The sequence below is a fragment of the Dipteris shenzhenensis genome, chromosome 18, assembly GCF_047967505.1.
Source record: "Dipteris shenzhenensis isolate YYH24624 ecotype China chromosome 18, Dip_SZ_1.0, whole genome shotgun sequence".
Classification (NCBI taxonomy): Eukaryota; Viridiplantae; Streptophyta; class Polypodiopsida; order Gleicheniales; family Dipteridaceae; genus Dipteris; species Dipteris shenzhenensis.
In genome coordinates this window covers 51,922,966-51,946,669 of record NC_141613.1, presented here as the reverse complement: position 1 = coordinate 51,946,669, position 23,704 = coordinate 51,922,966, and the positions used below count along the sequence as shown (strand labels likewise).

At 50.3% G+C, this 23,704-nt stretch overlaps 1 protein-coding gene across 1 annotated transcript in view; it reads right to left on the bottom strand.

Moving 5' to 3' along the window:
* LOC147891398 (putative serine/threonine protein kinase IRE4) overlaps positions 1–23,704 on the bottom strand; it is a 364,420-nt gene that overhangs the window by 194,275 nt on the left and 146,441 nt on the right. The window contains exons 9-10 of the mRNA XM_087389248.1: positions 21,965–22,105; positions 21,766–21,858 (exon numbers count right to left, since the gene is read on the bottom strand). Coding sequence (XP_087245374.1) covers positions 21,766–21,858; positions 21,965–22,105 — 234 coding nt within the window. The remainder of the gene's footprint in view (positions 1–21,765; positions 21,859–21,964; positions 22,106–23,704) is intronic.

The window sequence follows — 23,704 nt, the reverse complement described above, 5'->3', positions numbered from 1 at the left end:
GTGCAATGCCCAAATTTGATTGAACTTGTCCAACACCCAGGGTGGTGATAACATAACTATATATAAAGAAGAGACTGTTATATGTGACAGCTTCAAAGGATGAATGGACAAGTAAAAAGGAAGAAGAGTCCAATCTTGAAGTTTGTTTTAAAGTTCTAAAGGCCGAACTGGTTGAAATGCTTGAAGCATTCGAGTAATGACTTGCCATACTGGACCATAAAGCATGCCCAAACCATATTTTACAGCAGCCAAAGGGAAAGATAAAAGAGTGCCATCATCCTTAAGAACATCAACAACATTGGAAATCCCTTTTGTATTAAGAAAACAAGAGCGTCGGGGATCCTGTAAAGCCAAGGGACCAGAAAAAACCCGTGACCAATGAATGCTCTCAGCTAGCAAAGAGTTGTCCTTGTAAAGAGTCTCTTCCATTCCATTCCAAGTGCAAAAGAATATACTTCCAATCTAGAAACATCTGAGAAACATTTGCAACTCTAGAGATAACGTAATTGATGCAAAGCGAACATCTGCTAGCTCCTGCGAGCTTCCCCTCCCCCCCTCGCCGTTAGCCCCTACCTCCCCCCTCGCTCCCCCCCCCCTCGCCGCGACCACCTCCACCCCTCCCGCCCGCCCTCGACCCCCGTCCCCTCTCCTCCCCCCCCGCCGGCACCCCGCTACCCCTCGCCTCACCTCCGCTCCAGCCGCCCCTCGCTCCATCCCGCCCCCTCGCTCCATCCCGCCCCCTTACCTCCGCTCCATCCCGCCCCCTCGCTCCAACCCGCCCCTCGCCCCCGCTCCAACCCCCCCCTCGCCGCCGCTCCAACCGCCCCCTCCGCTCCATCCCGCCTCGCCTCGCCTCGTCCCCCCCCCCCCCCCCCCTTCTCTCCAGCCCGCCTCGCCCTCGCCCCGCCTCCGCTCCATTCCGCCCCTCGCTGCTCCCTCGCCATCCACCCTGCTCCAACCCGCCCCCTCGCTGCTCCTTCACCCCCTCGCTTCACCCGCCTCCGCCTCATTCCGCTCCCCCCGCCCCCCCGCTTCACCCCTCCACCCCCGCCATTCCAACTTCACCCCCCCCCCCCGCCCTCTCGCCCCCTTCCGTACTCCCCGCATCCCGCAGCCTTCGCCCCGCCCTCCGCTTCGACCCCTCCGACCCTTCATTTCGCCTCGCCCGCCTCACCCCCAGGCTCCACCGCCGCTTCATCCCCTTCTTGGGTGGCAGCCTGTTTTTCTTCATCGGAAGCTTGCAGTTAGTCTTGGCGGTATGGCGGCCCCCAGCCCGGATCCGGAGGCCCAGTCGGACCCTCCCTCTCCAGATGCCTACCGCGTTATCCTGACAGAGCAACAATCATCCCGTGTTCAGGAGGTAGCCAGTGACTTTGCTCGTACCTCTGTTTACGGTAGAGTCATTGGACACTCCCCCTCCAGGTCTACCATCAGGGACTGGCTCCAGTCCACTCTCTTGCTAGAGGATGGCCATATTGAGGAGGTGGCCCTTATGGGAAGGGGCATCTTCTGGCTCAAACTCTCCAGTGAGAAAGCTGCGAGCAATCTGATTGCCGGTTCCCCCACATCGGTGGATGGGAAGATCATCATGATAGTCCCGTGGTACCGTGGTTTCAGCGCAGCGGATTTCGATACTCGGTTCCGTATACCTCGCCACCCAGTGACACTAGTTTTTCCAGGGCTTGCTACTGAGCTGCGGCCGATTGTCAGGGACTTGGGCTCCCATTTTGGCTGGGTTATGCACGACACCTTTGCCGACGCGGTGACCACGGCAGGAGCTCCCCGAGTCCGTGTGGCTGTGGCGGATCCTGCGACTCTCCCTGCAGTGATCGAGATCGTGACAGGTGCCGGCAGTATCACCCAGAGCATGATAGTCACCGGACAGCCAGGTCAGTGCCTGCGGTGCCATGGCTTTGGGCACTTGGCGGCTGCTTGTCCACGCTTTGCCAGCTCGTCTCGACCCTCCCCGCCCCCGCCCCCTCCGCCCCCACCTCCCCCCCCCCGGACAGCCACGTCAGGAGGAGCCGAGGCAGTCGGAGCCTGGGCCAGAGGTAGTGGGCGGTTGGACCGAGGTTCGAAGGAAAAGAGGAAAGAATAAGAAGATTTCGGATAAAGGCAAGGAGGCAGAGGTCACCCTTCCTGCAGCAGCACTCCAGAGACCTGACAGGCAGATGCCCCAGGGACCTGGGAGAGCTTCTTCTTCGACGGCAGCCCGCCCTCCACAGCCTCAGATCCTCCTCTCTCCCACCCCCCCGCCTTCTCCCCAGTTTCCCCCCCCTTCGCCCGCCCCGCAGTTTCAGCCCCCGCCTCCTTTTCCTCAGTCCCCTCCCCCTCCCCCTCCCCCTCAGCCCCAGTTCCAGATGCATCCCCATCCCCCTCCCCCCCCTGCTCCCCTCGCCCCTCCTACAGAGTTAGCTGCACCGTCGCCTTCCCAGCCGAGTGCAGCCTCCGCTCCACCTCCTCCACCTTCTCCGCCAGTCGCCTCCGTGGAGCCCGAGTCGCCTATCCCGCAGCCTCCTCCCCCTCCCCCCCCGCTTGTAGGACACCCGGAGTCTGTACCACCAGTGGAGCAGGTTTCCCTTCCCGCTAGCCCCTTAGTGGCAAACTCAGCTGGGTCTCAGCTCCAGGAGAGAGAGCTCCCTCGAGACTTTTACAGATCTGGCCCCTGGGACTACCTGGATGTGGCCGACCTTGGGACCTTCCCGGCTTGTTTCGACATTAGTATCTTCATGCTCCGCAAAGGGGCGGATGGGAAGATTGCTGCCTTGGCTCCCAGGGATGGCCCTAGCTTCGCCTTCACGTTCCTCAGCGATGGCACCGAGACCTGGACAGACGACTCGGTGTGGGAGGCTCTCAGAGAGCAGACACACGCCCAGATTTGCTCCTGGATAGGCCCGTCCGGTGGGCAGCTCCTCGAGACTCAGTGGTCCGAGGGCGATGTGCGCTTGCGGTGGCGTTGCGCTGCCAAACGTTTCCGATTGATTGTGATACTCAGACCCCCCCTGGCATGGCCTCTTCCCCAGGATGTCAGAGCTTGGTCCCAACAGAAACTCCGAACCTTCTACGGGATGACCACTTCAGAGATCTCGAGCTGGCTCGAGAAAGCATTTGCTCATGGCACTAGAGGCCTCTCGCCATTGCTGAAGGTGTTGAAGAACGGGCAGGACGACCCCGTCTCCCCCTCCAAACCTTCTCACAAGCGGCAGCGCCTCCACTCCGATATGTCTGATTCTTCTTCGACTTCGACTGCGAGCAGACAGCTGTTCGCAGCCCCCCATCCCTCTCCATGAGCCTACACCTCGTATCCTGGAATGTGAACGGGTTTCACTCTTCGAGCACCCGTGGTCCCAGGAAGCTCATTTTGCGTCAGGAACTTCAGCCTGCAGTGATTGGTCGATTGGATGTACTGCTGCTCCAGGAGCACAAGCTTTCTGCGGCTCATGCCCGTAGCTGCGGGAAGGTTCTCCCTGGACGCTCCTACACTTACTGGGAGCCTTCGATCGACGCACAGGGGAGGAGCGGGGGGGTCTGTACCTCCGTGTGCGAGCAGTTAGCTCAGTTAGTTTTCGGTCACGGCACGTTGATCCCAGGCCGAGCCCTTTGGGTAGGCCTGAATTTGGAGGGATCCAAGATAGGAATCCTCAACATTTATGCTCCCACAGACCTCCGATGCAGAGCCACCTTCTGGAGGACACTTACAGGGATTCTTCCAGACATGGATTCCTGGATTGTTGGAGGAGACTTCAACAACCTGGAGACCTTGGAGGACCAGCAGGGTAGAGATCCGGAGTTCACAAGTATGGCTCAGGCAGAGCAGTCAGCTTGGGACTCTTTCATCTTCGTGACAGGAGGGAGGGACAGTTGGAGAGACCCGTCCTTCCGGCGTTGGCACGGGAGCCTGGACTTCTCTTGGGGCTTCCGCAGGGAAGGAGGCAGACTCCTGGAGCGGCTTGATAGGTTTTATGTCAGTGATTGGGCCATCAGCAGAGGTGGCCAGGCGGGCATTGTTCCAGGGACGACACTCTCCGACCATGCGCCTGTGCTCCTTTCATTAGATTCGGCAGCCCAGACTCTCCCCCCCCCGATCATGAAGGATTCCCGATTCCATCTTCTCGAGGGTGGACGTCCGTAGCAGCATTTGCAGTCTTTGGGACAGAGACTGGGGGGAGGGCGTGGATCTGGTAGACTCGGTCGCGCAGGCTCTACAGGAGTCCAGCCAGATCTGCCAGCTCGCAGCCCTACAGGTTCGACAGGATTGGTGGGGCAGAGAGAGAGCTCTTCGGAGGGACCTCGCCTCCATTCAGCGACTTCAGCAGTCTTCCCCGGGCTCGGAGGAGCTTCGGATCCAGGCCCTTCAAGCCAGAGCCCTCTTGGAGGAGACCCTCCAGCGTCGCTCCGAGTTCTCCTATCACGCCTCTCTCTCCTTCTGGGCCCGGAAGGGTGACCGGATGTGCAGGGAGTTCTTCAGGACACACGGCCAAAGAGCTGCAGGTGATCAGCTACGGAGTCTCAGGACAGCGGATGGTCACATTGTTACGGACCCGGGGGAGGTCCTGGGGTTGGCCACTGACTTCTACAGGACCCTCTTCCAGCAGGAGCCACTTGCCCCTCGTGCTAGTCGTGACCGTGAGGAGGTGTGGAGGCACATTCCATCCCTTGTCCAGCCTAGCATGCAGGCGACGTTGTTGGCGCCGTTCACCTCGGATGAGATGTTGGAGGCCTTGATGGCGATTGATGGGCAGAAATGCCCAGGTGAGGATGGGCTATCCCGAGCTTTCTTCACCTCCTTCTGGGACCAGATCCATCAGCCCCTCCTTGCAGCTCTGCAGGGGATTTTCAGCAGCGGTCAGATGCCAGAGAGCCTTTCCTCGGGACTGATTTGCCTCATCCCGAAGGGAGGAGATAGACAGGAGATCCGCCAGTGGCGTCCGATCACTCTCCTTACCACTGCCTACAAAATCCTCGCCAAGATGATCAGTGCCAGAGTTCGACCTCTACTTCCAGACCTCGTCCATGACGCTCAGACAGGCTTTGTCCAGGATCGCAGTATCCTGGATAATGTCTTCACCTTTTCAGAGGCGGCGGAGTGGGCTCAGTCCAGCGGATCACACCTTGCCATTTTACTTCTCGACTTCGAGAAGGCCTACGATCGCGTGGATTGGTCCTTCTTGGAGGGGACTCTGGAGCGGCTAGGTTTCCCGGCAGGCTGGATTCAGGGTATCTCAGCTTTGTACAGGACAGCGTCTAGCAGAGTCATCATTGGAGGCAGGATGGGTGAGCGATTCAGCTTGGAGAGATAAGTACGTCAGGGCTGTCCCCTGGCTCCTTATCTGTTTCTCTTCTTCGCCGAGGCCATGACTTACTACCTTCGGGCGAGGTCCACAGGGCTCAGGGGTGTTCGCCTTCCACTCCGGGAGGACACGGAGCTTCTGGACTCAGAGTACGCAGATGATACAGCCCTTTATGTCCAGGACGATGAGAGGATGCTAGAGAGGGTGCGGATGGCCCTGGAGGTTTTCTGCTCGGCCGCTGGTGCGAAAATCAACTGGAACAAATCAGTTGGTTTTCTCACAGACCCGGGGGCGTGTTCTCAGTGGGGGCGATTTCTGGGCTTCAGATGGATTCCACGTGGACAGACAGCTAGATACCTTGGCTTCCAGGTTGGCCTAGACATTACACCAGCTCAGCAGTTTCTCCCGGTGCTAGATTCCATCCGACGGAAGCTGGCTTTCTGGAGCACTGCTAAGCTTTCCCTTGCAGGTCGTGCTTTAGTAGTTAACCAGGTCCTTCTAGCCACGGCTTGGTATGTGGCTTCCTGTTGGTGCTTCTCGAGATCCAGCGTGGCACAGCTCAGGAGGTTGGTTCGGAACTTTCTTTGGTCTGGGGAGGATGGGCATAGAGATACCAGAGCCAGGGTTGCTTGGCAGACAGTCATTCTTCCGCAGGCTGAGGGTGGTCTGGGGGTCATTGATCCAGAGCTTCAGAGTCAGGCCTTGTTAGGCAAGCTTATCATCCGCGGTTTGACCCCAGGGGGGCAGACGTGGAAGATGTTACTTCAGCAGGGAGTCGGCTCTTGTGTCCCGCGCCGAGGTGGAGAGTGGCTACCGTCCTTCAGGTGGATCTTCACTTCCGCCCCGCTCACTCAGCCCCGCTCCCCACTCGTTCGTAGCCTCCTCATGGTTTGGAGGCGGCTCCGTCTCAGTCTCATTCAGTCCCAGCCCAGCTGTCAGGAGGAGATCGATCGCCAGCCGCTCGTCTGGAATGGGCAGGTCAGAGACGCCGAGGGCCTTCAGTTGGGGGAGAGATCACATATCAGGTGGGACGGCTGGATGAGGGGGCCAGCCCGGTCCCTTCGAGTTTGGAGGGATACGTACAGACATCTGGAGATGGCCGATCTTGCAGACGCAGCTGGAGGTGCACGCGGAGTCCAGGCGAGACGCACGGAGATCGACGGTGCGATCCCAGCCGCTTGGTTGGCTCCACCTGAGCCTCAGGTCCTCATGCCTGGAGACACCCACTGGCTGGGACAGTTCACCCCCCGTGGCATCCCACTGGTGGTCGCAGGACGTTTGGATGACTCCTCTATCGCCTTCTTCGCGGTTTCAGGGGATGGACGACTCAGGAGAGAGGATGCGCTCATCGACCCCCTACTCCCGTGGCAGAGGGTTAGGGTCGTAGGCCTTCTGGGGAAGGTCTGGCATACCGACCCTAGTATCGAGCAGGACCAGTTGCAGCTTTGGCGTCTTTGGCTCTGGGAGGGGCGGGCCTTGTCAGAACTTGAGTGGGACCCAGGAGAGTGGTGGTGGCCAGAGATTGTGACAAGACAGGGGCCGACTTCCTTCTTCGCTTACAGCACGACTCTGGGCAGGCGAGTTCTCGGGAGGATGCAGAGCCGCCCCCCCACCCAGCGTCCTAGCTGGTACGCACAGTGTATTTCCAGGTTCTTTTTGCAGGCATTCTGGAAGGCCTTGTGGGAGAGCTGGCGGCCGCGGAAGATCTCATACTTCCTGTGGCTTCTTACCCACAAAGGTCTTCCAGTGGGGAGCTGGTTGAGGCAGATAGGCCAGGACGGTTGCTGTCAGATTTGCCATGCGGATGAGGAGTCACCAAAACACTGCCTGTGGAGCTGCACGCGCGCCCAGGAAGTGTGGAGGTGGACTTTCGGGCTTCTTACTCGTGCAGCACCAGAGCTAGGAGTGATCACTTGGGGCGCGTTCTGTTGGTGCAGCACCGCACCTGGTCTTCATCACTTGTTCGAGGCATGCCAGCAGGACACCACTTTCCTTATCACACAGGGGACGTGGGGGCCGCTCGAGGGTATCCCACAGCACCTAGCAGAGGCTGATACAGGAGTTCGGGAGAGGCAGCCAGTCTGGGAGATTATCAGCAGCATTACAGGATGGCACATCTGGACCTCGCGCTGCGCGCAGATCCTCGGTGGCACCTCCTTATCGACTGCCCAGATCATGGCGGAGATTTGGAGTGAGATTATTCATACCCTCAGAGGCCAGTGGGACCAGATTCAGGGAGACTCCCGGGCCGGTCAGGAGAAGCGGAGACGCTTCCTCCAGGCTTGGGACACACAGAGCCTCTTCTTCGAGCAGACTACGCAGGGCCTTCGGTGGCACTACTCACCACCCCGATGGCTGTTCATTCACACTCAGCATATCCCTCCGTGAGAGTATGATCTATTATGCTACCTTTTGGGCTGCGTCCGGTTTGTGAACGCAGCCCGTCAGCTATAAGCTGACCTCTTGTATCTTGTTCTCGAAGTAATATAATTAGCACTGTTTTTTCGGCAAAAAAAAAAAAAAAAAAAAAAGAAACATCTGAGAAACCATAGGGCAACCTTTGATGTTTCCTTCAATGCAGCCCAAAAGAAAATCCACTGCGTGGGTTGCCAAAAACCAAAAGCAGGAGTGGTGATGTGAACAAGGGGTACACCATAGCAGCCCAAAGCTGATCATCTTGAAGAAACTGAAGCATCATTTTGCCTTTGTGAGCTAAAATGTGCACATGAATATTAAGAATATTCAGCCCTCCATGCAATTTGGGTGAGCATAATCTCTATATTGGAAATATTCGCAAGCTTTTCTTGCCATGCTTTGAGCACCAAAAAATTTCCATAATGGTGGACATGAAGGAAGATAGATCCCCTTTAGTGAAAAAACTCAATGGCAGATATAAGCCACCAAGATAGAGTGAACAATGCGAAGATGGACATGCAACGGCCAAGTAGCCAACTTCCAATATTCCAATTTTTTCTTCAATTTAGCAAGAACCCAATCAATCTGTTGACGGCGAGTAATGCTCCAACCCAAAGGCTATCCAAGATTACGAATCACCTGAGTAGGTGGAACAATTTTCCCCGCCCACAGCAGCCTTTGCCAATCCTTAGAGTGTGATGGAAGTGCGCAGGATTTCTGAAAACTAATGTGAAGGCTAGCAGCTAGTCCATATAAGGAGAGAGCCGGTATAAGCGAAGAAAGATCCCTTGGAGTGTTTTTTGTCATGAAAAATGAATCATCTGCATAAGCCTGAGCAACCAATGGACGACTTGCAGGAATTTCCAGCCCATGTAACATATCTGTCGCCACCAAATGATCAATATATCAAAGCATTGCATGCGTGGCTATAGCATATAAATTAGCACTAAGAGGGCAAACTTGCCGGACTGAACATCGAAGCGTCCAATGCTCTGATAAATCTCCAGACAAAATGCATGCATCTTTGCTATCTTGATAAAGCCAGAAGATGGCATGCTGCAATTTCTGACCAAATCCCAAAGCCTGCATGGTTTGAGCCATAAAATCCCATTGAATGGTGTCAACTGCCTTTGCAATATCCACCTGTAGTCGGTGCTACTGCTCCTCCCCGACTTAGCTGCTGCTCCCCCTTCTCCTCAGCCATACGGCCTTCTCTCCCTCCCCTTTTGCACTCTCCTCTCCCTCCTGTAGCTCCTCTCAGCCCCCCACCCTCACCTCTCAGCCTCTCCGCCCTCTACCTCTCTACCCCATTCCCTCTACCCCGCTGCTGCCCTCCTGCCATATGGCCTCCTACCCCACTCCCTTCTACGCTCCCTCTACCCGCCTGCCCTCTCTTCTCCGCCCTAGCCTCTACACCCCACCCTCTTTGCCCTACCCTCTCCTCCCTAGCCCCTTCTTCCTCTCCGCCTACCTTCTCCTCCCCCTTCCCTAGCCTCTCCTCCTAGTCTCCTCCTACACTCTCCCTACCCTCTCCTCCCCCTTCCCTCCTTTCACCCTCTCCTCTCCCTACCTGCTGCCCCCCTCCTTCCCTTGCCCTCACTCTCTCCCTCCTGCTGCTCCCTTCTCCCTCTCCCTCTCCCCCCCTGCTGCCCCTTCTCGCCTTCACCCTCTACCTCTTCCTCCCTGCTATCCTCTTCTTTCCTAGCCATTCCTAGTGGTATTGTTGGTCGGACGGAGCTTTTTTGTGTGTTTGAGTTGGCATTCACACCTTGATTGACAATGGCCCAGCCTTCAGCCAATCCTCACATGCTTCCACTGGCTGCAAAAACCATCATTTTCTCAAAAGACGAGTTGCAGCAGCTCAAAAAAGATACTAAGCAGGAGAGCTCGACATAGCTCTTTGCTCGCATCCATGGGTCCCACCCTTCCAGGTTACACGCCAAGGACTGGATGCTCGCCACTCTACCTGGAGACCTCATAGGGCACCTAATAGATGTTCGACTGCTTGGGTGAGGTTTCTTCCAAGTTGTTTTTGACTCCTCAGAGGTAGCACGTACATTGCTGCAGGCTAGCCCGTCAACACTAGGCTCTAGGAGGATTTTTTAAACCCCTTTTTCTTTAGGGTTCGATCCTGTGAAGGAGGACAACCAGACGATGTCACTCTTCATCATATTTCCAAGCCTTCCTCAGGTGTACCATCGACTGCTACATTCCATTGGAGCCGCCTTTGGAGTGGTTACTGAGATCCCCCCTCTCCCTGAGATGCCTACTTCAGCAGCAAAGGCAGTCAGGTCCGATGGGGTACTACGTCCTAGGGTCATCGTCTCTGACCTTAACATCTCGGATGACCACATTATGCTTCAGTGTCCAAATGGCTCCTTTTTCAGACAGAGAGTCAAGATTGCAGGGAGATAGGATCAATGTAGGATTTGTGGGACCCTTGGGCACTTTGCTAGAGATTGCCCAAGGAAAAAGAAAAGGCAAAAAAGATCCATGGGTGCACCTCATAGCTTCACCAGACCGGACATTCATCACGACCAATTCCTACCGCCTCACGCGCTGCTAGACCTTCGGCTTCATAGCCAGGACCATCAGCCTCTCATCTTGGTACTTCTACAGCGCAGATAGAATAGTCAGTACGTCCTGCTTCCATCGTCCACCGTTGGGTGCCTGTCAGAGTTGGGGAGCCAATACCTCAGGCTACCACTAATGGGGCCCTGGACCCATCTCTTCAAGCAGGACACATTCTTGACCTGGTTCCATGTGTAGATGAGATTGGTCCTATCCCTGATCATGTACAAGAGCGCTAACCTAAGGAGAACCTGGCTCCAGAGACCCGTGCCTTACTTGAGAACAATGCCAAAGTCATGGCTGAGGTCATGAAGATTCATGCAGAGGTCATGCAGTGACAACCCCCTTCTTCTCTTACACGTTTCTCTTCACTTGACATAGGTAAGGGGGTTATTGGTTCCACTCCGCCTTCCGCAAGGCTCCTTCGCACTCCTGCACTAGAGGTACTTTGCAGGAATTCATTTTCAGTTCTGGCAGACTTGGCTGAGTTTGAGTCAAATGAGTTTGTACCCTCTACGCTCGGGGAGCATATCTTTCAGACACCCATGGATAGAGTTTTCCCCTCAGCAGGTGTGGGTGTGCTTTCCCCAGTTGACTTCCCTCCTCTTGATAGGAGGAACTTTTCGTAGGAGAGGGCTTTCTCCGCAACCAGGTCGGGTAGGATATTCCATCCGGCCTCCTCCTCTCGCAGATGAGGATTGTCAGTTGGGCCATGCATATTGGCCACAGGCTGGCCATTCTACTCTTGGATTTTGAGAAAGCTTCTGATAGGGTAGATTGGGGCTTTCTGGAGGGCACACTTACTCATTTTTGCTTCTCAGATACATGGATCAGAGGGGTGTCAGCCCTCTACAGATCAGCCCACAGCCAAGTTCTTATTGGTGGAGTCAGAGGGGACAGTTTCAGATTACCAGATCAGTCCGTCAGGGATGCCCCTTAGCCCCCTTTTTATTCCTTTTTGTGAAGGCTATGAGCTATTACATTAGAGGTCACGCTGGGATTTAAGGGCTCACGCTTCCTCAGAGGCAGGAGGATGAGCTCTTAGACAGTGAGTTGGCAAATGATACGGCTGTTTTTTTGGATGCCACTCCACAGACACTGAATTCATTCAGGACGGCATTGGATTTGTTTTGCATTGCGGCAGGTGCACACATAATTGGAACTAATCCACTGATTTTTGGATTAGTGATGAGGACACTCCAGTCTGGGGGATTGGCATAGGGTTCACTTGGATTCAGAGGGGAGTCTTTGTCAAGTATCTCGGATGCCAAGTTGGGGTGGGCATCTCTCCGGCACAATAGTTCGCTCCCATGTTGGAGAGTATTAGGAGGAAAGTCATCTTTTGGAGTTCAGCTAGACTTGACCTTGCATCCAGAGTTGTTGTTGTAAACACGGTCTTATTGGCCACTGCCTGGTTTGTCTGCTCATGTTGATGCAGATCTAGAGGTTGTATTGCTCAGCTAATGAGACCTATCAGGAACTTCCTATGAGTGGTTTAGATGGCACCTCAAATGTTGTAGCTAGGGTGGCTTGGGAGACCCTCATTCTCCCCACACGAGAAGGAGGTCTCAATATGATTGATCCGAACTTGCAATGTATGGCCTTACTCTGCAAGTTTGTAGTACGTGGATTGATGCCTGGACAGGAGCCTTGGAAGGATTTTTTCTCACGCACCATTTAGTCTTGTGCCCCTTCTCATGGGGGAGATTGGTTGGACAGCAGCAGATGGATCTTTACTTCAGCCCATCTCAAATCTCCCCCTTCCCCTCTCATGGCTGCTATTCTAAAAGCTTGGGGCTGCTTCAGAAACACAAACAGCCAGTCATGTGGAATGACTGGATTTTGGATGATCATGGTAGGCCACTTGGAGTGTCACATTATAAGCAGTGGTCTAGATGGGAGAGGGGACCTGCCTCTAAGGTAGGCACTTAGCAAGCCTTTATGAGACTTCCAGAGGACCAAAGACTTTTAGCAGTTGGCCACCTTAGAAGGAGTGCACTCAGGATACAGCAGATACAGGCAGCCATTCCGCCAGAGTGGATTGATACAGATGACATGCTGCTTACAGAGTCCACTTGGTGGGGAGCATATTCAGAGACGAGCATTCTGTTACAGATCATTGCATTGCATGATGCACATGAGGATACCCTTGTCTTTGATTTTCAGTCGGGAGGCAGACTTATCAGATCTTCTGATGATATTCTTTTGGAGGTTGCTTTTAAACCTGTCAGGATTGCAGGATTCATGGACTGGGACAGGGACTCACAATGGTATCTTGACCCTGATCCTATTCTCCTTGCGCTGGGGTCTTGGAGACTCTGGCTGTATGGTGGTTCCCCATTTTGGTTCTTGCAGTGGGACCCAGGGGAGTCGGAATGGATTGATGAGGGGCACCGAGAGAAGAGCTTTCCCTTCTTTCGCTACACAGTTAGAAATGCTCAGAGATTTGAGCTCAATAGTAGAGGTTGGAGGCCTTCCAGAGTGCCACATTGGGATAGTTTTTAGATTTCCGCAGTTTTGCGGAAGAACTTTTGGCGTAGGCTCTGGAAATCCCTCAGGAATAGAAAGATCACTCTTTTCTTTTGGCTTTCTATTCATGGAGAGATTGCAATGAACCTATGGAGATCCAGGTTCCGGGCTGACCCTACTTGTCCTCATTGTCACATGGCAGTTGAGTCAGTACAGTATTGCCTTTAGGAGTGCACACAGGCGAGGACGATCTGGAAAGGTGTTGCTAGGATTTCCATCTTTCATATAGCACCTTTCTATAGCTTTCACTGTACGGTGACACTCACTGGAGTCGTGTTCCCTCCAAGATGTTCCCTTCACTCCTTTCAGAGCTGCTCATGCCTCAGTAGACACGTCTTGGGAGATTTTGGCTAGCATTGCAGTTTGGCATATTTGGAGAGCCAGATGTATAGAGGCGATGAACAGTATCCACGTTCACCCTTCCCAAACTATTGGAGCCACATTCGGAGTGGTCACTGAGATCCCCCCCTTCCTGGCACGCCTTCTTCCTTGGCAGAGGCAGTCGAAGTGGACGGGGTGCCTCGAGTTAGGGTCATTGTCTCTGACCCTAACATCTCAAATGACCACATCATGCTTCAGCGCCCAGATGGCTCTCTCTTTCGACAGAGAGTCGAGATTGCAGGTAGACAGGACCACTACAGGATTTGTAGGACCCTTGGGCACTTTGCTAGAGATTGCCCAAGGAAGAGAAAAAGACCCAAGAGGTCTTCTGGTGCGGCTCCTTCACGTACTCCAGGACCACCAGGAGCAGCAGAGCGCCCTGCTTCGTGCACTCCAGGACCACCAGGAGCAGCAGAGCGCCCTGCTTCGCCCACCCCAGGACCACCAGGGGCAGTAGGGCACCCAAAGCCTGCAGCACACCCAGTACCACGATGGAGAGCGATTAGAGCCGCTCCCTTACCTCAGAAGGAGACCTTTGATCCGGTTTAGACAGACGCCATCCAAACTCTCGAGGTAGATGTTGCTGCAGCCCCAGACACTACAATTCCACATCAGGAGGGGCCTTTAGATGCACCAGTACCAGCCCTAGTCACTTTGGTTTCTAATCATGAGGGGGCTACCGATACTTCTTCCCCACAGACTGTTCCTGCCACAGTCAGGATGACCGAGGGAATGCATGCACAGATGAGGACTCCAGATTCCTCTTCAGCCCAGCCACAGCCCTCCTCAGCCCCTAGCTCCAGTTCTGCTGATAGAGGCCTGGCAAGTCCTTCTCCTCCATCTTCCATGAGTGCAAGTCTTCTTCGCACTCCTCGGCGAGACCTGCTTCTCACGAACTCTTTTTCGGCACTGGCTGACTCGGTGACTTTCATGGATGAGGAGGAGTTTGTGCCCTCCACCTTAGGGGTCCCGGTCATTGGGATTCCTTTTGATAGGGCCTCCCCCTCAGCAGGTGTGGGGATCCTTTCACCTGTTGAGTTTCCTGCCCTCAGCAGAAGTGTTTCGGCCCAAAGGAAGCTGGTCTCCTCTACTAGGTCAGGTAAGCCTTTCCACCCAGCATCCTTTTGTCGATGAGGATAGTCAGCTGGAACATACAGGGCCTAGGCAAAGTTCCACACCATCGTCGTAGGCAACTGATCTTGAATCAGCTTCATCCAGGTGTCACTGGAGGTGCTATTGATATCCTTTTTATCCAGGAACACAAGTTGGATGCCAGTGATTGCTCTAAGTCTAGCAAACTTCTTTCACGACATTACTTCTGGTCGCCTGCTATGGGCACAAGGGGAGGTACTTGCATTTCGGTCTCTCCTTCTATTCTACCCGTGGTTGCTGGTCATGGTATTATATCCCCCTCTAGAGCTCAATGGATCATTATGTCGATTGGAGGGCGTAAGATTGGTCTTCTCAATCTGTATGCCCCCAATAACAGAGGGGAGCGAGTCTTCTTTTGGAAAGAGTTACTATCTTGGGCCCCCATTGAAGACTCTTGGATCATTGGTGGCGATTTCAACATGGTTGAGTTGCCATCAGACAAAAAGGGAGGCAGATAGGGTGGAATTCATTCTTTGGAGAGGGCAGCCTGGGATGCCTCTCTCTTTCAGTACAGTGGTAGAGACACTTGGTTTGATGATGCCTTTCATGTTATGCCACAATCACTCCTGTACTCTTGGTCGAACAAGAGAGTACACATGCCCATCCATGCACGTATTGACAGATTTTATGTAGACGATTGGGCACTTGACACAGGCGGATCTGTATGCATTTCTATTGGGGTTACCACCTCATATCATTTTCAGTGGTGTTGCGGATTCTTGAGCCTCATTGGAGAGGACGCTCTGCCAGTGTCAGGATTCCAGATGCTTTTATGCACAGGAGAGCCTCACAGAGGATATTTTACAGATTTGGGTTTCTCACATACAGGGTGGAGTTGTCCGCCCATCTCAGGTAGTTGCAACCTTATCTGGAATTAGTGACTATTATCATACAGTCGCTGATTCCAGGAGATGTGAGATTGGTATATGCTAGCAGTTAGCGTTCCTTCAAAGGGAAGAGCAGAAGAGGCTCACAGATGCTTGGATTCAGGAGCGCCTTGCTATAGCAAGGGCTCATATACAGATATTGTTGGATCAGAGAGCAGAGTATGCCTTTCATGCACGGGAATCCTTTTGGATTCAGATGGGTGGCAAGGTCAACCAACACTTTTTCTCTATTCATGGGCCCAAACATAGTAGAGATAGTGTCTCGCAGCTTGTTGACACGGACAAGGTGATACAGTCAGATCCTGATGCCGTCATGCATGTAGCTTCATTTTTTTTTGCATCCCTTTTTACTACAGATTCAGGCACACAGGCCATAGATTATGCCAGAGAGGTTATTCAGCAGTGTATCCCTGTATTGGTGAAGGATGAGATGTATGTTTCTCTTGATGCACCTTTCACCAATGCAGAATTCAAGACTACATTACTTGCCCTTCACAGGGGCAAGTGCCCAGGTTCGGATGGACTTACCCCTTCTTTTTCTATTACTTTTTGGGAGCAGATTGATGATCACATTGCATCAGCCCTGCAGGGCATGTGGGACTCTGGTGAGATGCCTGACTCACTTACACATGGTCTCATTCATCTCATCCCAAAGGGACGTAATAGAAATCTAGTGTCACAATGGAGACCCATCACTCTATTGGGCACTTTTTACAAGATTCTGGCAAAAGCCATCAGTCTGCGGCTACAGGTTTTTCTTCCAAATTTGATTCACGACACACAGACAGGGTTTGTGCATGGCAGAAGTATTTTTGATAATATTTTCTCATTTTGGGAGGCCTCAGAATGGGCCATGCAGAGCCGCCAGAGGTTGGCCATTCTACTCTTGGACTTTGAGAAAGCTTACGACAGAGTAGACTGGGATTTTTTAGAGGGTAGTCTATCTCGCTTTGGTTTTTCAGATGCATGGATTAGAGGAGTATCCTCTCTCTACAGGACAGCCCATAGCCAGGTACTTATTGGGGAGGTAAGAGGGGACATATTTCAAATCGGTAGATTAGTCCGCCAGGGATGTCCTCTTGCCTCTTTTCTTTTTCTGTTTGTGGCGGAAGCTATGAGTATCTACCTTAGATCTCAAGCTGATATTTATGGGCTAAGGCTTCCTCTCTGCCGGCAAGAAGAGTTCTCAGATAGTGAGTTGGCAGATGACACGGCTGTTTTTTCGGATGCCTCCCCCAGGACACTCACTTCCTTCCGGACAGCCTTGGATTTATTTTGCACGGCTGTAGATGCACACATTAATTGGCATAAATCCAATGGTTTTTGGATTTGCGATGATAACACCCCGGATTGGCGTAATGATATTGGTTTCACTTGGGTACAGAGGGGTGTCTCCGTCAGATATTTGGGCTGCCAGGTTAGGGTGGGCATCTCTCCTTCACAATAGTTTGCTCCGAAGTTAGAGAGCATCAGAAGTAAGCTCCTTTTCTAGAGATCAGCCAAACTTGACTTGGCATCTAGAGTGGGGGTGGTTAACCAAGTTCTTCTAGCCACAGCATGGTTTGTATGCTCTTGTTGGTGCCACTCTAGGGATTGTATCACTCAGCTCAAGAGGCCCGTACGAAACTTTTTATGGAGTGCTCTATAGATGGCACAACTGATGTTACAGCTAGGGTGGCTTGGGAGACCTTGATTCTTCCTACAAGAGAAGGGGGTTTGAATATCATCAACCCGGATCTACAGTGCAGAGCCTTACTCTGCAAGGTCATTGTGAGAGGACTTATGTCAAGGCAAGAGCGTTGAAAGGACTTTTTTATCAGATGCATATAGTCTCGCACACCCACTCCAGGAGATGATTGGATACACAGTACCAGAGTGATTCACAAATGGGTTTCTTGGGAAGAAGTTTGACCAGCCCTTTCTTCCAAGAATCCGGCATATATTGATTTTGCCAAGTAGTAGTAGCAAAGGCATTTTCAGTAGATCCCTAAAAGCCAAGAAAAATTATATCGTTAAGCCATCCCAGCCAAGAGATTTCCATCTACCACATGATTTAACAACATCACTTAACTCTCTTTCAGTGAAAGGAGCTTCCAAATCCAAGGCCTGTGTCGGTGAAACAATTGGAGTTACATGCTGTAATAATTTTTTCCTTGTTGAAATGACCTCTTGTGAAGGTAAATCTGCTTTCCCAAACTGAGAGAAAAAAAGTCAAACACAAGCTGCAGCAAGCTGTGCCCTAGAAGAAGTCCAAACACCATCCGATAACAAAGCCCTGCAAATATTTTGTGAAGACCTTCTGTAATGCAGCCCTTTAAAAAATGCTTTAAAGGAGCCTTTATCCAAAAAAGCTCTTTGTCATGCACGTGTCTCCCATTTGGCAATTTTCCTATTATCATTACATTGCAAATAATATCGTACCTAACATAAAATCTGATTTTCCTGAGAAGAAGAATTCATGAAGTGACTCAGCTTTGTCAAAGACTGACACTGAGATTTTACTTGAGCAACATTGTCCCGCAAGGTTTTCATGTAGTTTTTACCATAATTACGAATGACTGCTTGCATTCGTGTAACAAAAGATTCCCAGGCAAAATATATGCCAATGGCAGCCTGTTGCGACAGTGGCTGAACCGCATCTTTAACCAGAGCCTTGTATGCTTCATGCTCCAAATACCTATTGTTGACAATAAGCCATCTTCTATGCACAAGCCTATCATCAAGTATCTCATGGAGACCAATCCTCAACCACAAAGGGGCATGATCAGAATGTGTGAAAGTGTAATCTACAAATAAATTGACAGTGAGAAAATCATAGTGCTGAGGATCAACTCTATACCATCTATCTAACCGAGCCCTATAAGCTGACTGAGCATTATGTTGAAATGTGTAACCAAGCATCATAGGCTGTGATTCTTTCCACAAATCAATAAGAGGAAGCTGAGTCAATAAAGTAGACCAATGATGAAGCTCAGAAGCTAAGATGTGAGTGTGACCTGAAGTATTGTCACCTGGTTGAGGAGCATTATTAAAATCTCCACAAATGAAGGCATGTTGTTTCTAGGGATAACTTTGCATATCAGCCCAAATTAAACCTCTGTTGCGAGAGGATACACACACACACACAACTCTAGAAAACCCAATCTTCATCAATCTTTTTTAAAAGAGATAAATCCAAGACAACTACTATGAAAGCTCCTCTAGTCTAGCATCTTCTTTGTCTTCATCAATCTCTTGTGCAACCAAGTTACCATGCTCCTTTGACCATTCCTATATGATTTTCTTGAAGCATCGATCCTCCGTATGTCTGAGCATCTTGCAATAGGGACACTTCAATGACTTCCCATTCTTCCTTAATTTATTCTTTGAGAAGAATGCCTTCTCAAGTGCTAGTGAAGCTCCATCTTCTTTCCAATACGGCAGTCCTCATCAATAAGGATAGCCACCATATCATCACATCCCATATCATGGCCAACTCTCAATACTGCCATTACCTCACTGTATTTGGAGATACCCTCAATAATGGAGAGCAAAACTGCCACTTGGTCACCTTCTCCAATTGTGGCTTTCAGGGCAGCCAATTGAAGGATAGATCCCAGAGTGCTCATATGTTCAATAAGTGACTTTCCTGTCAAGTTTTGTCCACATCTCACTTGCTGTCTTGTCAAAATCCATATGAGATATTAGGTTGTCAGCAAGCCCTGGGCCAATATTAGCAAGGCATTATCATTCTAGTTCTCCTAGTGAAGCCTCTTTTTGTCATCCGACTTTGCCTTCTTTAGTTTGCTATTTGCCACATTCCACATTTCTTCTCGCATGAGGAGAATCCTGATCTTAGTTTGCCAAGTTGGGAGGTAGTTTCCAAAAGTTTCTCAATCCATGGAATTTTAGTGCATCCATGATGAGTACAAAGAAAAGACAATAAACTAAATATAATGATGGTATCTCAACCTGTCAAAGGCAGGAAACTGGAGGGAAAGAAAGGGGAATATTCAGGAAAAGGAAATGTTGTAGCAACACAATCAACCAACTGGTTGACTAGCCTAATAGAACCTTTGAATTGTGGAAAGAAGGGGTCTTGAAGGCTAAACTTTTAGCTGCCACGTGTCATCCAATGGAGAGCCTTATGCAACCTTAGCAAAACTTCAGCCACAAAAAAGAAACGTGTGTGCAGAAAACAACAGCATTGTGTCGCAGAAAAGAAGAGTCTTCTGTTGGTTACGGCAGTAGAGGAGACACCAGCTAAGGATCCTCCTGAATACCTCAACCAACCTTTTTTCCAGCCCTACCTGGACCTTTTTCCACAGGAACTGCCAAAGCAGTTGCCCACTCGACGACCAGTGGATCACCCAATTGAACTTATTCCCGGCAGTAATCCACCGTCGAAACCTCCTTATCGGGTTTCTCACACTCAAAATGAAGAAATCCAAAGACAGGTCACCGAGCTACTCGACAAAGGTCACATTCGGCCCAGTCGCAGCCCTTTCGGATCTCCTGTACTACTTGTGGAAAAAAAGAACAAGTCAATGCGCCTCTGCATCGACTATCGAGCCCTCAACAAGCTCATTATAAAAAACAAGTATTTATTGCCTCGCATCGATGACCTCTTCGATCAACTTCTACACGCAACACAATTCTCCAAGATTGATCTTCGTTCAGGTTATCATCAAATTCGCATACGAGAAGGCGATGAGTACAAGACAGCTTTTCGAACAAAGTATGGACACTATGAATGTTTGGTCATGCCTTTTGGGTTAAACAATGCCCCGGCCACATTCATGACATTAATGAACGACATCTTCAGGCCTTTCCTCGATAAGTTCGTCATCGTTTACCTGGATGACATCCTCGTTTTCAGCAGATCCCTACATGAGCACAAACAACATCTTCACAAAGTTTTTGAAGTTCTCCGCGCAAATTCTCTCTACATCAACATTGAGAAGAGTGAGTTCTTCAAGACCCAACTTGAATATTTGGGACATGTTATTTCCGCACAAGGTATCTTTGTGGATCCCAAGAAGGTCGAGGTAATCCGAAACTGGCCTACTCCTAAGAATGTTCATGATGTCCGCTCTTTTCTCGGATTGGCCAACTTTTACCATACAAAGGTCTATCAGTTTTCCGAAATTGTAGCTCCTATGTCCGAAGAAATCATCGCCGACCACAAGCTCCATCAAAACATTTGATTCACAAAGATTTGGAGGCTATTACAGCAAGCCTTAACACCAAATCCCTAATACAAAAGCCACCCCACAGTCAAATCTTTGATAGTCAGGTAGTGAAACTAGCATTGCAACAACTTTAGTAAAATAAAACACCTTCGGACCTCTATCTCTTGGCGGTAGCATATTGAAGGAAACCGTTTATAGCAGCAAATAAATTGAAACACTTCCTGTAAGAAGTGCCCAGAGAACTCAAATCTCCGTCATTGACTATGTTACAAGGCAACCCATATAATCTGAACAACTGCTCAACAACTGGTGAGCCAATTTAGTAGCCTTCACTGTTGTCTTGGTAGGTAAAAATCATGCCATCTTTGTCAACCTATCTACCACTACATGGATAGCAGCATGCCTCGATAAGTATGCACAATGAAGTCATTGATACACCTTCTCCTCAGCAATGACTTTCAAAAAAGAATATGCTGTAAACAAAATCTGGCTGGAATTATTAAGGAAAAAGTCCTGTTCATCAGTCACAGATTCAGACACTCGGACCAAGCAAGCTCACAAATTAGATAAGGTTTCGAATCGGCTAGCAGCTAGCCTCAAATTTCCCCAGGATTCCTCAACACAGATTAAGCTCTACCTTTGTTGCAGCTATCCTATACACTAGACCTCATATTCACTCTTGAAGCACTCGTTGAGGGCAGCATAGAAACACATCAGCAGGTACATTGTTGCTTGTGGTTTTCAAGAAGGCATTTAACACTGTGCCATGCTCTCACATAATCTAGACATTTCAGGGGTTACATCCCAAGATGAAACCTGGATTTCATAAAAAACCTGAGGTCCAGTCAAAGAAAGCCAAGAAACTGAACCCCAATTAATAAACAAAGTGGAGGAGATAACTCTTCCAATAAGCCCAGATATCCCTGCCTTAACTGCAATCCCAAAGGCAATGCTGGATAGACTCAGTAACATGCATAAACCGTGGGCAAGAAGCATCAGCTGCAAATTTCTCCCTTCATTTGTTTACTGCAATCCCTCCATGCAAGGAAAGCCAAAAGAAAAGAGTGACCTTCCTATTATCAAGGGATTCCCAAAATCTTCTCCAAAAACACACCATATGAGTGTATTCTTTTAACCATCCAAGAATCACCCATATGATTGCTCTTTAGAAAAAAGTTGATGATTCTACAGAATCACTTAGACTGAATATTTCAGGCCCACAAATCTATTATGCATACGGTCAATTAAGATAGATAAGAAGCAGTAAGCAATGGAAAAGCTGATGCAAGTGATAGGAACATTTAAAATCCTGGAAGTTGACAAATGACATCAGATCTTTTAGTGTGACGTAAAACTAATGGCTCACACCTTGATATGTCCATCATGAGCAATCAGAATATTATCAGGCTTCAGATCTCGATGCACGACACCTAATGAATGCAAGTATTCCAAGGCCAAAACCTGAAACAAGAGATTATACTTTGGTACATTAGTTTTAATGATATTAACTTTTGATATATGAGATCAAGCAGCATTACACAATACAAAGCAAGTAATGTAAACTTACTAGCTCAGCTATGTACACACGAGCCACATGCTCTTCAAGGCATCCCAAATTCCTTAGAAGCGAATACAAATCACCTCCATTTAAGTATTCCATAACCAGGTACAGGTTCTCTCTGCCTGTAAAGGAGTAGAAAAAGCGCACCTATAAAACCAACATTGTTCACAAAAATTATAAAGGGACATCATAATGAGTAATTTAGCACAATGAAGATCAACTTCAAAAAAGAAAAACAATGTACACACAACAATGCTACTCTCTCTCTCTCTCTCTCTCCCCCCGACATGGTGCCACCGAGAGAGGGACGCAAAGACCACGCACAAGACAGGGAGTTCCCAAAGCACATTCTATTGAGGTCCCCGACCTATCACAGCTTTCCTCAGAGGGGACCGACAGAGAGGAGGGGTCACTCTGGACATAGCCCAAAGAGTTCAAAGATTGAGGAGGCCGCATCCCCCGCCACACCACAAGATAGCTCAACAGACGCAGATACAAGATATTTTACAGCTCACCAGAGAGCCATCAGTGTGCCGGGCTTCGATTTTTGAGTCCTAGCTCCGAGATTGACTTGATTCAGCTTGTACTTGATTGATTATAATTTTGCTAGCATAGATTAGTACTCATCAAAAGCCCTAGCGTGCCTTTCGCTCCAGCCTATTGAGGCTTGTATGAGTTTTTTATGCACTTTGCACCATAGGCCCGCGAGGTCTGTCGTGAGTTACAAGGCTCTGGGGGTGTGGCTGTCCTCTTGAAATCAGCTCTCAGGCCACTCCTTTCAGTGGTTAGGAAAGAGGAACATGCACATGACACATGTGGATTAGAGTTCAGATACCATAGGCACGATCAATCTTCATTGCGGTGTGCTACTTTCCTCCGAATACATCATCCTATGCACCGTGAGGTTGCCACAGAAGGGAACATCCTATATGAGAGTATACATGATGTATCACAGAGTTCTCTAGACAAGGTGACACCCTCCTCCTTGGTGACTTCAATGCATGCGGACAACCCGGTGGGACTACTTGACTTTGCATCCAATTCCCTCATAGTACCAAAGTTAGATGCAGCTGAGCTATGGATAGTGAGACACAGCCGATGGTCCACACGTGACACGGTATGGGCAAATTTGTGTTCAACATTCTTCTTGATACTTTCTTCTCGTAAGTCCCTTTCATATACAATGGCCTTCAAAGATGGCCATCCTTCGGTGGACTCACTTGTTTCCCACATGTAGGGGGGATAAGCACAGTGGACTACCTGATGGGCTCCCTTGCCTTTGCATCTCAGATTCATGACTTTGTAGTACCCCCTCCCCCACTCGGTGCTAATCCCTCATACCTAACATTCTGTATTTCCACTACCATATAGGCCAAGAGTCCTCCATGCGCCCACTTGGACCCATGTTCACTTTGACCGCATTCTCGATCCAGTTTACATGAGTCACTTAGCTCGAGAGCTTCTGACCCTACATGGAGCGGAGGTAGATCTTGCTTAGGTTTCAGCCACTTTGGCTTCAATGGTACACGATACTGCCATCATATCTTTCCCTACGACTTGACCCACACATGCCCCAGTTGGGAAGATGCCCTAGTACGATGATGAGTGTAAGGAGATGAGAGCTCACCTCACACGCGAGCAAGCCCTAGGACACCTGACCTCATCGCATCATCTCTTTCCATTCCCATGTCCAAACCCTATCATGGTATATATCATTGGAAAGCCCTCAACGAATAATTTCTTGTT